At 48.5% G+C, this 16,987-nt stretch overlaps 1 protein-coding gene across 5 annotated transcripts in view; it reads right to left on the reverse strand.

Moving 5' to 3' along the window:
* tln2b (talin 2b) overlaps positions 1–16,987 on the reverse strand; it is a 352,925-nt gene that overhangs the window by 8,652 nt on the left and 327,286 nt on the right. For all 5 annotated transcript variants that reach the window (XM_059945979.1, XM_059945982.1, XM_059945978.1 and 2 more), the window contains exons 53-55: positions 5,515–5,639; positions 3,992–4,117; positions 3,837–3,899 (exon numbers count right to left, since the gene is read on the reverse strand). In XM_059945979.1, the coding sequence (XP_059801962.1) occupies positions 3,837–3,899; positions 3,992–4,117; positions 5,515–5,639 (314 nt within the window). The remainder of the gene's footprint in view (positions 1–3,836; positions 3,900–3,991; positions 4,118–5,514; positions 5,640–16,987) is intronic.

Consider the following 16,987-nt stretch of genomic DNA (forward strand, 5'->3'; position numbering starts at 1 on the left):
CGGGGTTGGAGTGGGGGGAGACAAGAGGACGGGGTGGGAGTGGGGGGAGACAAGAGGACGGGGTGGGAGTGGGGGGAGACAAGAGGACGGGGTGGGAGTGGGGGGAGACAAGAGGGCGGGGTGGGAGTGGGGGGAGACAAGAGGACGGGGTGGGAGTACGGGGAGACAAGAGGGCGGGGTGGGAGTGGGGGGAGACAAGAGGGCGGGGTTGGAGTGGGGGGAGACAAGAGGACGGGGTGGGAGTGGGGGGAGACAAGAGGACGGGGTGGGAGTGGGGGGAGACAAGAGGGCGGGGTGGGAGTGGGGGGAGACAAGAGGACGGGGTGGGAGTACGGGGAGACAAGAGGGCGGGGTGGGAGTGGGGGGAGACAAGAGGGCGGGGTGGGAGTGGGGGGAGACAAGAGGACGGGGTGGGAGTACGGGGAGACAAGAGGACGGGGTGGGAGTGGGGGGAGACAAGAGGACGGGGTGGGAGTGGGGGGAGACAAGAGGACGGGGTGGGAGTGGGGGGAGACAAGAGGACGGGGTGGGAGTGGGGGGGAGACAAGAGGGCGGGGTGGGAGTGGGGGGAGACAAGAGGACGGGGTGGGAGTGGGGGGAGACAAGAGGACGGGGTGGGAGTGGGGGGAGACAAGAGGACGGGGTGGGAGTGGGGGGGAGACAAGAGGACGGGGTGGGAGTGGGGGGGAGACAAGAGGGCGGGGTGGGAGTGGGGGGAGACAAGCGGGTGGGATGGGAGTACGGGGCGACAAGAGGACGGGGTGGGAGTGGGGGGAGACAAGAGGACGGGGTGGGAGTACGGGGAGACAAGAGGACGGGGTGGGAGTGGGGGGAGACAAGAGGGCGGGGTGGGAGTGGGGGGAGACAAGAGGGTGGGGTGGGAGTGGGGGGAGACAAGAGGGTGGGGTGGGAGTACGGGGAGACAAGCGGGTGGGATGGGAGTACGGGGAGACAAGAGGACGGGGTGGGAGTGGGGGGAGACAAGAGGACGGGGTGGGAGTACGGGGAGACAAGAGGACGGGGTGGGAGTGGGGGGAGACAAGAGGGTGGGGTGGGAGTGGGGGGAGACAAGAGGACGGGTTGGAGTGGGGGGAGACAAGAGGGTGGGGTGGGAGTACGGGGAGACAAGAGGACGGGGTGGGAGTGGGGGGAGACAAGAGGACGGGTTGGAGTGGGGGGAGACAAGAGGACGGGGTGGGAGTACAGGGAGACAAGAGGACGGGGTGGGAGTACGGGGAGACAAGAGGGTGGGGTGGGAGTGGGGGGAGACAAGAGGGCGGGGTTGGAGTGGGGGGAGACAAGAGGACGGGGTGGGAGTGGGGGGAGACAAGAGGACGGGGTGGGAGTACGGGGAGACAAGAGGACGGGGTGGGAGTGGGGGGAGACAAGAGGGTGGGGTGGGAGTACGGGGAGACAAGAGGGTGGGGTGGGAGTTGGGGGAGACAAGAGGGTGGGTTGGGAGTACGGGGAGACAAGAGGACGGGGTGGGAGTGGGGGGAGACAAGAGGGTGGGGTGGGAGTGGGGGGAGACAAGAGGACGGGTTGGAGTGGGGGGAGACAAGAGGGTGGGGTGGGAGTACGGGGAGACAAGAGGACGGGGTGGGAGTGGGGGGAGACAAGAGGACGGGTTGGAGTGGGGGGAGACAAGAGGACGGGGTGGGAGTACAGGGAGACAAGAGGACGGGGTGGGAGTACGGGGAGACAAGAGGGTGGGGTGGGAGTGGGGGGAGACAAGAGGGCGGGGTTGGAGTGGGGGGAGACAAGAGGACGGGGTGGGAGTGGGGGGAGACAAGAGGACGGGGTGGGAGTACGGGGAGACAAGAGGACGGGGTGGGAGTGGGGGGAGACAAGAGGGTGGGGTGGGAGTACGGGGAGACAAGAGGGTGGGGTGGGAGTTGGGGGAGACAAGAGGGTGGGTTGGGAGTACGGGGAGACAAGAGGACGGGGTGGGAGTGGGGGGAGACAAGAGGACGGGGTGGGAGTACGGGGAGACAGGAGGACGGGGTGGGAGTGGGGGGAGACAAGAGGGTGGGGTGGGAGTGGGGGGAGACAAGAGGACGGGTTGGAGTGGGGGGAGACAAGAGGGTGGGGTGGGAGTACGGGGAGACAAGAGGACGGGGTGGGAGTGGGGGGAGACAAGAGGACGGGTTGGAGTGGGGGGAGACAAGAGGACGGGGTGGGAGTACAGGGAGACAAGAGGACGGGGTGGGAGTACGGGGAGACAAGAGGGTGGGGTGGGAGTGGGGGGAGACAAGAGGGCGGGGTTGGAGTGGGGGGAGACAAGAGGACGGGGTGGGAGTGGGGGGAGACAAGAGGACGGGGTGGGAGTACGGGGAGACAAGAGGACGGGGTGGGAGTGGGGGGAGACAAGAGGGTGGGGTGGGAGTACGGGGAGACAAGAGGGTGGGGTGGGAGTTGGGGGAGACAAGAGGGTGGGTTGGGAGTACGGGGAGACAAGAGGACGGGGTGGGAGTGGGGGGAGACAAGAGGGTGGGGTGGGAGTGGGGGGAGACAAGAGGACGGGTTGGAGTGGGGGGAGACAAGAGGGTGGGGTGGGAGTACGGGGAGACAAGAGGACGGGGTGGGAGTGGGGGGAGACAAGAGGACGGGTTGGAGTGGGGGGAGACAAGAGGACGGGGTGGGAGTACAGGGAGACAAGAGGACGGGGTGGGAGTACGGGGAGACAAGAGGGTGGGGTGGGAGTGGGGGGAGACAAGAGGGCGGGGTTGGAGTGGGGGGAGACAAGAGGACGGGGTGGGAGTGGGGGGAGACAAGAGGACGGGGTGGGAGTACGGGGAGACAAGAGGACGGGGTGGGAGTGGGGGGAGACAAGAGGGTGGGGTGGGAGTACGGGGAGACAAGAGGGTGGGGTGGGAGTTGGGGGAGACAAGAGGGTGGGTTGGGAGTACGGGGAGACAAGAGGACGGGGTGGGAGTGGGGGGAGACAAGAGGACGGGGTGGGAGTGGGGGGAGAGGGCGGGAGTTGGGGGAGAGGAAGGGAGTTGCGGGGAGTGGGGGGAGGGTGGGAATCGGGGGAGAGGGTGGGAGTTGGGGGGGAGGGTGGGAGTGGGGGGGGGGGGAGAGAGTGGAGTCAGACAGGGAAGGAGAGAGAGAAAACTTACAACCAGTGGTTAGTCATCTTGGCAGGAGATATGAGTTCACTATTGGTTCAACACTGCTGACTGGAAACACACGATGAGGGACTTTTCGATGACAATCTAAAAGGGCAGGAGCTGAGTAAACGACAGCAAGCTGAGACACAGAACCCAAGTCGTAGCTGACAGTCCTTGGGTTGAATACTGCATTTTCCAGTTGCAGATAAACCCACTCCCCAAGTTTCCTTCACGCTCCCATTGGGACACCCAGGATCACTCTCCCTTTGTTCCCCTTTTCCATTCCTCCTCCGCTCTTTGCTGAGACTCACCACCCTCCCCCCACTGGTTCCATCCTCACCCACGTAGTGATCTAACTGGAAACCTTAACCAACATTGGAAGAACTCAGCAAGTCAGGCAGCATCTGTGGAGGGGAATAAACGGTTGATGATTTGGGCTGAGAACTTCCATCAGGATGGAAAGGAAGGGCATAGAAGCCAGAATAAGAAGGTGGGGGTGAGGCGGAGGGTCTGGCTGGTGGTGGGTGAGACCAAGTGAGGGGAAGATAGGTGGGGGGGGGGGAAGGTGAAGTAAGAATTTGGAAGGTGATAGGTGGAAAGGCTGAAGTAGGAACCTAATAGAAGATAGTGCACAATGGAAGCAAGAAATCTATCCACAACAGTACCATGAAATTTAAGTGGTTCAATATACTCAGCCCTCAAGACTGTAAAAAGAATACCTACTGCAGAGATGAGACCTTGAGACCACTGGCCGTCATCCACAGCATTGGCAAGGATAGCTCCCACCTGCAGGCAGATACAGAAACTCCAGTTAGCCTGTGGCACCCAGCTGCAGGAGAACAGGATGGCTTCTTCAGCATAAGTTAGCTCACACTCACCTTTCCCTGGGCAACCAGCTCCCGCTGAGCGGCAGAAGCAGACTTCACCAGCGCGCTGGTGGCAGCCGCAATCGATTTAGCAGCTTCAAGAATCTGCTCCTCAAAGTCCAGGGTCTCATCTGCTTGCTACAGAGGAAGTGAACAATTCATTACAGAGAGCCGGCAACAAGGAAAGACGTCACAGAGCAGAATCAGTTCAGCAAGTTCCAGCCAGAGCACCAGGCACAGTATGCTGCACTGGCACCCAGACACTGTAACATGCAGCTCTCTGGATTCCCAGGAAGCCCTGCGCATGGCGTGACAGTCCCTATGCAAACTGCACACTGCGCTATTGACTCACACGGGCTCCCACGCAATGGGGCACAGGGAGACCGACTGTGACGCACCCTCCGAGCGCAGAGGAACTGGAGGACTGACCCAGCTCTAGCGTGCATTGTACATGCTCTGACAGACTCCATACACTGCACAAAACAGCGCAGTGAACAGCGCCAGGCTCCAAGCACCAAAGCACGCTGTGGGTCCCTCTGCCACAGTCCCCCATAATAATGGAGTGAGATATGACAGAACTCCTTACAACTCAGCACATCAACTGTGCGCCGCATCTACAACTGCACTGGACTCCATGCAAAACATTCCTCGTTGCAGCAAACTCCCCTGCACAACAGTACACACGGTATCTGGCTTCTTGGTACAGCAGACCTGCGCTGGACAGAACCCCATGCACCATGGCCCCACGGCCCCATGCACTTCAGTGGAAAGAGCCATGCAGAGCAGTCCTTTGTGTAACAAATTCCCATGCACTATGCCTATAATCGTGACAACTCCCATGCACTGCAGATTACTGTGGCACAGGTTCCCAGGCACCACAGAGCAACCTGTTCAGCAGCCCATTCGCTGGAATTCATGCTGCCATTCCACACAAAATGATCAAAACCTGACTTCTCTTTAAGTTGCTTGCTATCTACAGAACAGAATAACATAGACCCAGTCACAGCACTATTTTGTGTATAGTTTCTCCTTTAAACTCTACAAATAAACTGTTGCCCTCCACACCTTGAGCACACAATGCCAGCAGGTTTATCTGGGTTACTTACACAGGAATCAAGTCATAATTACTCTAATTTTTTTTCTCTCTGCTCAAGAACAAAAACCATCCAATTGCTATTCCTTTTTATTGCTGTGACAAATCTCTGTACCCAGGAGACAGGGCAGGACACTATAGCAATATGTTTGATATATAGTTGACTTTAGTAACAACCTAATATATCAAACATATCACACAGCGTCTTGCAGGAAGCATCGACATTTTATTCAGCTCCAAGAGGGAAAGATACATGTCTAACATCACATCCCCAGCACAAGCTGTGGCACGACAGCAATGGCTGAGAACAGCTGAGGATAACTGTGGTAACCAGTTGACTGGATAGTCTGGAGATCCTCACCAAACTATGCAGATTCATGTTTGAGCAGCTACTGTGCATGGCATGAAGGCCCAGTCTTTGGGCACAAGGCCTGTTACTCACCCTGGGCTTGGCCCTTGGTTTCAGCTGCTCCAGCTTCTTGGCAGCAGCCTCGATGGACGCCGCTGCTCCCAGCAGCTCTGCCTCGGCAATAACCGTCGGATCTTCAGGATCCACCCACTCTATGCCTGCGGAAGGCAAAACGTTCCGTGAAATCCTTCTGACTGGAATCTCAAATATTGGGTTAAGTGTTTGGTGCTTACACTACCTTTGAGTGGAGGTGGGTTAGAATCAAAGGGAGGAATAAATTTCTGCGAAAGGGAGAGTGTGCTCCAACCTCATTCACTGGCCCCTTCCCCTTCCAACTGGTCTGTACTTGAGAACACAATTCCCCACCTCCAGGAGAACTCAGTGAAATAAATAGCTCCGGGGGCCCTTCATATTCAGAACTGGCAAATCTCTCAGAGAGCATGTGATGATACACTTCTCCAATTTTCTCTCGTGTACCATTGTAATTTGGAGCTGAGATAATCTTTGACTAGTGAATTAGAAACAGTACTAACGTTTTTTTTTATAGGGAAAAGGACGAATCCTGTTGCCTACTTATGTGCATTCATTGTTTTCACTCTGAATAAAAGTACAACAAACACTTTGAAAAAAAAATTTCAGAAAACCTGTTCAAAAATTAATATTAACCTTTTAGAAAGACACTTCGAACATAGAACAGTATAGCACAGAACAGGTCCTCAGCTCATGATGCTGTGCCGATCTTTGAACCCACTCTAAGATTAATCTGACTCTTCCCTCCCAGATAGACCTTTCATCTATGTATCTATTCAAGGGTCTCTTAAACATCCCATATCTGCCTCTACCACCGGTTCTGGAAGTGTATTCCACACACTTAATGCTCTGAAAAATAAATATTCATGGCGGCACTCAACTACAGACGGTGTTTACAGTGCTCACTCACAAACAGAAGAAAAATATAAGCAGAGCAAAGCCAATGGCAATTGGCCCAACTGTTTACTATCCAAATACTGATGCGTAAACCAGATCTGCAAGGGTTTCAAAATGTAAGGGTTTCCCATGATGAGTGCCTGCAACCGTCTAGCTGGCGCCAAGCCAGCATGAGATGTTTCCTCTGAAAACTGCTCTCTGGTTGTAAAAAGATAATATTTTGCTTCATTTGGCAGTAAAGATCATCGTTATGTATCTTTCTATTATGGGTAGGGCTTAAAGTGTCAAGGGTGACACTGCATGTCATGTGCCAACAAAGTTTCTTTCTCATGCCAGAGGTTCACCACTCCTACTCTACACGCTTTCTATTAATTAGGAAAATTAAGTTGGTGGCAGATCCCAAGAGATGGAATTTGTAGAAAACCTACTCGGTGGCTTTTTAGAACCGATTGTGGTGGAGCCCACTAAGAAAAGACAATTCTCTCTTGGATGTGATGTAAAGAACCAGATTTGATCAGGGAGCTTAAAGTAAAGGAACCTTTGGGAGGTAGTCATCATATTATGATAGAATTCATCCTGCAGTTTGAAAATTGGATATATTAGTATTACAATTGAGTAAAGGTAACTACAAAAGGCCCAAGAGAGGAGCTGGCCAAAGTTGATTGGAAGGGAATATGAGCAGGGATAATGGTAGAGCAGCCATGGCAGAGGTTCCTGGAAGAAATTTGGAAGATGCATTGAAGCAGTGAAGCAGCATTCTACAGGGAAGATGAAGCAACCGTGGCAGAAGAGGGAACTCCAAGACAGCATAAAAGCAATAGAGAGGGCATGCAGTATCACAACAGTAATGGGAAGCAAGAGGATTGGGAAGTTTTTAAAAAACAACACAAGGCAACTAATAAAGCAATATGGAGAGAAAAGACGAAATATAAAGATAAGTTCAGCTATATTATAAAGGAGGATGCCGAAAGTTTTTTCAGATGTATGAAGAATGTTAGAGGCAAGAGTGGACATCCAGCTGTTGGAAAATGACACTGGAGAGGTGGTCATGGGGAAGAGAGAAATTGCCAATAAACTGAAAAGGTATTTTGTGTCAGTCTTTGAGCGTCAGGAGGCAGAAATGAGGCCGTTGCTATCACTACGGAGAAGGTGCTTGGGAAGTTGAAATGTTCAGAAGAAGATAAGTTGCTGGACCAGATGGACTACAACCCCAGGGTTCAGGAAGAGGTAGCTGAAGAGATTGTGGAGGCATTAGTAATGACCTTTCAAGAATCACCAGATTCTGGAATTGTTCTGGAGAACTGGAAAATCGCAAATGTCACTCCACTCTTTAGGAAGACTGAGGGGTAGAAGACGGGAAATTATAAGCCAGTTCTCTTGACTTCAGTGGTTGGACAGATGTTGGAGTCTATTATTAAGGATGAGGTTACAGTGTATTTAGAGACACATGATAAAATAGGCCCAAGACAACATGGTTTCCTTAAGGGGAAATCTTGCCTGACAAATCAGTTGGAATTCTTTAAGGAAGTAACAGGTAGAATAAGTAGAGTCAGTGGATATTGTTTACTTGGATTTTCAGAAAGCTTTGACAAGGTACCGCACATAAGGCTGCTAAAAAGAACAGAGGCCATGGTATTCCAGGAAAAATAATGAGAACATTGGCTGACTGGCAGAGGCAAAGACTGGTAATAAAGAGAGACTTTTCTGGTTAGCTGCTGGTGACTAGTGGTGTTATGTGGAGAAGCAAGAACAAAGTGGTGGAGAGGGAAAATAGATCAGCCATGCTCGCATGGTAGAGTAGTCTTGATAAGCCGAGTATCCTAATTCTGTTCCAATATCTTATGGCTTTATACTTTAAAAAATGTTGAAGCACACTGAAAAGGAAGATATTTCAAAAATAGCTTTTGAAAGGCAATTACGTATTTTCCAGGAAAAGCAAAAAAGGGCCACAGAAATCATTGGCCAGTGAGCCTGGTGTCAGTAGTGAGTAACTGGAGGGAAACTGTGAGTATCTAAGGGAAAGGACAGATAATTATTTGGTTAAACAGGGCCTAATTATGGACAATCAACATGGCTTTGTCTACAGAATGTCATATCTAACCAATCTTATCATTTTTTGAGATTATTAGGAAACCTGATGAAGGAAAGTCAATGGATGCAGTCTATATGGACTTTAAAAAGGCCTTTGACAAGGTCCTATATGGGAGGTTGGTCGAGAAGGTTCAGTTGCTTGGCATTCAGGATGAGTTAAGTAAATTAGATTTGACATTGGCTTTGTGGGAGAGGTCAAAGAGTGATTGTAGATGGTTGGCTCTCTGACTGGAACCTTGTGACTAGTAGTGTGCCCAGGGATTGCAGCTGGGTTCGTTGTTGTTCGACATCAATAATCTGGATGATAATATGATAAACTGAATAAGCAGATTTGTGGATGACACCAAGGTTGGAACATAGTAGACAATGAGGAAGGCTATCAAATCAGCTGGAAGAATGGGCTGAAAAGCGGCAGATGCAATTTAATGCAGATGTGTGAGGTGTTGTATTTTGGGAGGACAAACCAGGGTAGGACTTGCACAGTGAGTGGCAGGGCATCACGGAGTGCAACATGACAGAAGGATCCAGGAATATAGACCCATAAACGCTTGAAAATGGTGTCACGGGTTGTAAAAACAGCTTTTGGCACACTGGCCTTCGTAAGTCAAAGTATTAAGTGCAGAAATTGTATAAGATGTTGTTCAGCATCATGTGCAATTCTAGTGACATACCTACAGGAAAGATGTAAACAAAGTTGAAAGAGTACAGAGAAAATTTATACGGAAGTTGCAAGAACTGGAGGACCTGAATTATAAAGGAAAGATTGAATAGGTTAGGACTTCATTCCTTAGCACGTAGAAGATCGAGGAAGATTTGATAGAGGTGTACAAAATTATGAGGATTATAGATAGGGTAAATGCAAGCAGGCTTTTTCCCATTAAGGTTGGGTGAGGCTAGAACTTAGAGGTCATGGGCTAATGATGAAAGGTGAAATGTTTAAGGGGAACATGAGGGTGAAATTCTTCATCCAGAGGATGGTGGGAGTGTGGAACCAATGGAAGTGGTGTATGAGGGGTCGATTTCAACATTTAAGAGAAGTTTGGATATGTACAAAGATGGGAGGGGTATAGTCCAGGTGCAGGTCAATGGAACTAGGTAGTACAGGTTTCCCCCGTTATCCGAAGGTAGAGCATTCCTATGAAACAGCTTGTAAGCTGAAATGGCGTAAAGCGAAGAAGCAATTACCATTAATTTATATGGGAACATTTTTGAGTGTTCCCGGATTCAAAAAATAACCTACCAAATCAAACCAAATAACACATAAAACCTAAAATAACACAAACATATAGTAAAAGCAGGAATGATATGATAAATATAGAGCCTATATAAAGTAGAAATATTATATGTATGGTGTAGTTTCACTTATCAAAATCCGGAAGACAATGAGCCAAAATCGATTTGGAGAAAAAAAAAATCGGCACGTACACGCCTACACACCTACACGCATGCGCACACAACTGCCCGCACAAGGCTTCACGCTCATGGTAGTCTTTCTCGGGGTAAACACACGTATAAAGCAGGTGTCTTTTTTTCATAAAAGTGAAAATCCTCTGGTTAGCGAAAACGGGTACTAATGTAGGTCTTTTGTAACAGCAAGCTGTCATAAAGTGAACATTCGAAAAACGGGGGCCACCTGTACTGTAATATGAAACTCCATAACTCCATGGAGGTAACGGGATTAACTGGACAGTTATTTTAAAGAGCTCCTGCTGCCAAGTGGTAAAGTTCACAGGATGGTCCAATCAACACCACCCCACCCAATCAATTCTCTCTCAAATAAAATCAACAAATTGCTTACTTCATTAGTGACCACATCTGCCAGATGCTTCAGTGCTTTGTAGTGAAATAAACAGTTAAATATCCTAAAATGAGAAACATTAAAACAAATGTAACTCATTTTGTTCTTGCTGTTCTCCCTGAACCCATTTCCTGACAAACTACAGCACCATTCAGGGGAAGAGAAGGGCAATGGAGATGGGGCTGGGGTCGGGGGGGGGGGGGTGAGAGAGTTATTTTTAAACAGTGGAACACACTGGCTGAGGAGCTGCTGGAATCAGATACAACTGTTCCATTTAAGAGACATTCAGACAGGCTCACAAAGGGTATGTGTGAGGTTGGACTGGTTAAGGTGGGTAATTGGCATGGCCACGGTGGATCAAAAGGCCCGCACTGTTTTATTTAGAGATACACCATGGTACAGGTGGCTATTTGAGCGGTGCTGCCCAGCCACCCACTGACTTAACCCGAGCCTAATCACAGGACAACTAGTTATCCTACTCCTCGTACAGCTTTGGATTGTGGAAGGAAACCCAGAGGATCCAGAGGAAGTCCCGCTCACACACGGGAAGGAATGTACAGACTTGTTTACAAAGGACTCCAGAGCTGAAGCATGAATTTTGATTACCTGAACTGCAAAACTGTTGCACTAACCGCTACGTCACTGTGGCGCCCTACGACGCTTCACCTGTAACCTCTTATACCTTTGTGATTCAAGCGCTCACCTAGATAATCATTCAATGAGGTAAGAGCTCCTGCCTCCATCACTCTTAGGCAGACAATACCTGACCGTAATTTTGTACACATCTCCCAGGTCCCCATCAGCCTTCTCTGCTGTAGGGAAAACCAGTCTCTCCTCACAACTGGAGGCTCTCTCTCATGCAATCTCCTTTCCATTCTCCAGAAGTCACGTCCATCCCGCAGTGCAGAACCAAAAATTGAACAGCAGCCCAATGAATGACATATCAAGTTGCACCAAAATTCCCTGCTTCCTACATTCTACACTGTGACTTAATGCTGCCACCTTCTGGAATTTACAAAGGTACACAGTAGTCCTCTGTTCCCAAGTATTCCTGACGACTCTGCATTGATTGTGTGCCCTATGCTTAATGGTCCTTTCAAATTGACCACTTCACACTTAACAGCATTAACTTCCAATTCTGTGAATGGAAAAACCTTCAAAAGTAGTGGATACAGCCCAGTCCATCACAGGTGAAACCCTCCCCAACAATGAGCACGGTTACAAGGGGTACTGTCACAAGGAAAGCAGCATCCATCGTCCGGGACCCCCACCACCCAGGCCATTCTCTCTTCTTGCTGCTGCCATCAAGGAGGTGGTATAGGAGTCTCAAGTCCCACACCCCCAAGTTCAGGAACAGTTGTTACCCCTCAACCATCAGGCTCTTGAACCAGAGGGGATAACCTCACTCACCCCAACACTGAACTGATTCACAACCTACAGACTCACTTTTAAGGATTCTACAACTCATATTCTTGATATTTATTAATTATTATTTTCTTCTTTTCTGTATTTGCACAGTTTGTTGTCTTTTGCACACTGGTTGTTTGTCCATCTCTGTGACGTTCAGTTTTTTCATTGATCCTTTCGTGGTTCTTTGTACTTACAATGAATGCCCACAAGAAAATTAATCTCTGGGTTGTATATGGTGACATACATGTGCTTTGATAAATATTTACTTTGCTCATTGAACTTTTGCTCTGCCATCTTGCCATATCACCCTCCTTACTACCAACAACACAACCCATTTTGAGTCACCTGCAAATTCATTAATCACGCCTCCAACACTCATGTTCAAATCGTTAATGTGTATAACAAACAAGCCCTGGTTCCTCGGGTACAACACTGCTCTGAAAAGAGTTGTGATTAGTAGGATCATAGATGAAATAAAAGCTGTTTCAGGCAACATGGATGAGTTGGTAAGGTGGACAGGGCAACGGTAAAATGCTGAAAAAAAGTGAGCGGATGCATTTTGAAATAACTAATAGGGCTTGAATATTCAGAATGAATGGTAACAAGCCCGGAACCACTGAAGAAGTGAGGACCTTTGGTGTACATGCAGGTAGTCAAGGCAGATGAGAGGACCCACAGGGTACGCGTCCTGGTTAGCAGGGTGAAGGACGCTGACTATTGCAGGCTCAGGAGCACTGGATTAACCAGGCCAAGCACCTGCAATTAATTCGTGTCACTGCCTCTGCATACAATGCACAGGCCCAATGGAGCAATTAAGACTAGAGTGAAAGGCAGGAAGCCAAAACAGGATCACGTACACGGGTTATTTTGATGTGCCCTGTTGTACTGCCAAGAATGTCTGTGAGCAACAATTCTCCTTTGGTCACAAGTTCAGCAGTTGGCGAGCTCTGCAGAAGAAAACATTGTACGGATGTACCTCTGAGATACGTGTCGGCAAACTTTAGCACATGGAAACCATTCACTCCTCAATCACAACTTCAAGCTGAAGACCTGTGTATTGATTCCTAGCTGAGACTCCAGTGAGTACTGTGGCAGTTCTCTACCATTGCAGGTTGTCATTTCTGAGATCAGACTTTAAACCGTAACTCTGCAGGTCTTGTAATGAACGTAAATGATAGGGACACTACTTGTGTGGCAGTACATTCAGTATTTATTCCTCTACCAAAACAGCAGTCGCGTACACACAAAATGCTGGAGGAACTCAGCAGGCTGGGCAGAATCTATGATAAAAAAGTCGACAGTCAACATTTCAGGCTGAGACCCTTCACAAAATATTGGCTGTTTACTCTTTTCCATAGATGCTGCCTGGCCTGCTGAGTTCCTCCAGCATTTTGTGTGTATTCCTGTGATTTCCAGCATCTGCAGATTTTCTCATTTGTCATGTACGCTAGAGCTGTTTCTGGGAGCACGCTTCCTGCTTGCAGGCTGTGACACCTCCTACACTTCAAAAAATAAATTATTACCTGTAAATCTTCTTTGGGAATTCCAAATCTACAGCACATTACAGGTCCTTTGGCGCACAATATTATGCCGACCATGTAACCTACTCTAGAAATGGCCTAGAATTTCACTTGTACCTAGCCCTCTATTTTTCTAAGCTCCACGTACCCATCTAAGAGACTTTTAAAAGACCCTATTGTATCCACCTCTACCACCATCGCTGGCAGTGCATTCCACACACCCACCACTCTGTGTGAAAAACTTACCCCTGACATCCCCTCTGTACCTACTTCCAAGCACCTTAAAACTATGACCCCTCATGTTAGCCATTTCAGCCCTGGGAAAAAGCTTCTGGCTATCCACAGGATCAATGCCTCTCATCATCTGAGCAGGTCATCGATCCTCCCGTTTCTCAAAGGAAAAAAGGCCGAGTTCACTCAAACTATTCTCACAAGGCATGCTCTCCAATCCGGGCAACATCCCTGTAAATCTCCCCTTCCTATGTATTGTGCTGTAAGTGTTTTATGTTTCTAATATCCATGTCCTTCCTGTAGTGAGGCGACCAGAACTGAGCACAGTACTCCAAGTGGGGTCTGACCAGGGTCCTATATAGCTGTAACATTACCTCTCGGCTCCTAAATTCAATTCCATGATTGATGAAGGCCAACACACCATACACCTTCTTAACCACAGAGTCAACCTGCGCAGAAACTTTGAGTGCCCTATGGACTTGGACCCCAAGATCCCTCTGATCCTCTACACTGCCAAGAGTCTTACCATTAATACTATATTCTGCCATCATATTTGACCTACCAAAATGAACCACCTCACACTTATCTGGGTTGAACTCCATCTGCCACATCTCAGCCCAGTTTTGCATCTTATCAATGTCCCGCTGTAACTGCTGACAGCTCTCCACACTATCCACAACACCTCCAACCTTTATGTCATCAGCAAATTTACTGACCCATCCCTGCACTTCCTCATCCAGATCATTTATAAAAATCATGAAGAGGAGGGGTCCCAGAACAGATCCCTGTGGAACACCATTGGTCATCGACCTCCATGCAGAATATAAACCATCTACAACCACTCTTTGCCTTCTGTGGGCAAGCCAGTTCTGGATCCACAAAGTAAGGTCTCCTTGGATCCCATGCCTCTTTACTTTCTGAATGAGCCTTGCATGGGGAACTTTATCAAATGCCTGACTGAAATCCATATACACGACACCTACTGCTCTACCATCATCGATGTGATGTGTTACATCCTCAAAGAATTCAATCAGGCTTGTAAGGCACGACCTGCCCTTTGACAAGCCATGCTGACTATCCCTAATCAGATTATGTCTCTCCATATGCTCACAAATCCTGCCTCTCAGGATCTTCTCCAACAACTTGCCCACCACTGAAGTAAGACTTACTGGTCTATAATTTCCTGAGTTATCTCTACTCCTTTTCTTGAAAAAGGGAACAATATTTGTAACCTTCTAATCCTCTGGTACTGCTCCTGTCCCTATTGATGATGCAAAGATAATTGCCAAAGGCTTAGCAATCTCCTCCTTCGCTTCTCACAGTAGCCTGCGGTACATCTCATCTGGTTTCGGTGACTCATCTAACTTAATGCTTTTCAAAAGCTCTAGTACATCCTCTTCCTTAATGTCTATATGCTCAAGCATTTCAGTCCGCTGTAAGTCATCATACAATTGCCAAGGTCCCTTTCCCTGGTGAATACTAAAGCAAAGTATTCATTAAATACCTCCGCTACCTCCTCTGACTCCATGCAAGTTTCCACTATTGCTCCTGATTGACCCTATTCTCACATGGCTTATCCTCTTGCTTTTCACATACTTGTAAAATGCCTTGGGATTTTCCTTAATCCTGTCTGCCAAGGCCTTCTCATGGCCCCTTCTAACTCTCCTAATTTCATTCCTGGCAATCTTGTAATTTTCTAGAACTCTATTTGTACCTAGTTTCTTGAACCTTTCATAAGCTTTTCTTTTCTTCTTAACTAGATTTTCCACTTCCTTGTATACCATGGTTCTTTTATCCAACCATCCTTTCCCTGCCTCAATGGAATGCCATGCAAATGTTCCTTGAATATTCCCTGAAGCATGTTCCCACACTTCTGCCACGCATTTCCCTGAGAGCATCTGCTTCCAATTCATGCTGCCAAGCTCCTGCCTAATAGCATCATATTTCCTCCTACCCCGGGGGTCGGCAACCCGCGGCTCCGGAGCCACATGTGGCTCTTTTACGTCTGTGCTGCGGCTCCCTGTTGCTTTGGGAAATAATTGGTTGTGGCGACCCTTTTCCTGGCACATCCGAACCGACTCACAATTAGATAGCCTACGGGGTTTTGCAAGCACAGAGCTTTGGAGCCTCTGCGCCATGGGGGGGCAGGTTGAGGAAGGCTTAAAAGTGAGGCTGAAGATTTCGAATAAAGTTTTTTCCTTCGACTGCAGTTACCGACTCCGTGTCGTAATTTTAGCGCTGCGTGTAGCACACCGCTACATAGTCAGTATTTAATTAAAATGTATTTTATGTTAGTTTGTTAGTTTTTGAAATGTAAATCTAAATTTGAAGATTATGGTGATCTTGTACAATCTAAATAAGACGTCGTGGCGACCCATTTCCTGACACATCCGAACCGGCTCACAATTAGCCAGCGTTCAGGCTAAGGGAGATAGCCTACGGGGGTTTGTGAGTACGTGTCTTTTGCAGCATCCGCGCCCATGGGGGGCGGGTTGAGGGAGGCTTAAAAGCAAGGCTGTTTAGTTCGAATAAAGCTATCTTTGACTGCAGTTTACTGACTGCGTGTAGCACACCACTACAACGTGTTTTTATCGCTGGCTGTCCAGAGGGGAGGTGCTGAAACGCTTTGTCGCGTGTCTGGAAGAAGTGAAAACTTTCCTGGGCAGCAAAGGGCTCACCTTTCCTGAGCTGGAACAGCCAGAGTGGCTGGAAAATATACACTTCATGGTAGACATGACAGCGCACCTGAACACGCTGAACACAGCTCTTCAACGGGGTAAGGACGTACAGCCCTGCACATGTTGGAGGATGTTTTGGCATTCGAGCGCAAGTTGACAGTGCTTGCCAGAGATTTACAGAAAGGCACATTGTCTCACTTCCCCAATTTGAGAGAGTTCAAACAAGGTCACGACATGATAAATTCGGAGTATTTACATTCTGCAATCATCGCAATGCAAACATCGTTTGGGAAACGCTTCTGTGAGTTCAGAGAGGAAAAAAACACATTATCCTTCCCGGTCACTCCCCTAAGCATCGATCCATCCCTACTGAATACGACTGCATTGTCAGGTGTGAGTCAACCTGACCAAGTATGATAAATATTTTAATTGCCTATTATTTTACGTATATTCATATGTTTTCATTGTTCAGTGAAATAGACCTATTATTTTTCAGGTTGACAGCTGGCTGACGTTATTTTTGGCTTGCTGCTGGCGGCAAATTTAAGTTTGGCGTTTTTCATAAATAAAAGAAGGACTCAAATAGCCGTTGAGTATTTTACTTAAAAGTAACCTTCAACCCAACGTCTTTTTTTCGGAGTTCAAAATGTTTTTGTTGCATGCAGAAATGTAATTTCGTTTTCTCTGCAGGAGTTCATCAATTTCATAAATGCAACACATTATAGTTTGTTTATACATAGCATAAAGGCAAAACAAAACGTTGTATGCAGTGTTATTTCATTTTAAATGTCAAACGGGTTTTGCGGCTCCCAGTGTTTTCTTTTCTGTGGGAAACGGGTCCAAATGGCTCT

The sequence above is a fragment of the Hypanus sabinus genome, chromosome 21, assembly GCF_030144855.1.
Source record: "Hypanus sabinus isolate sHypSab1 chromosome 21, sHypSab1.hap1, whole genome shotgun sequence".
NCBI lineage: Eukaryota > Metazoa > Chordata > Chondrichthyes > Myliobatiformes > Dasyatidae > Hypanus > Hypanus sabinus.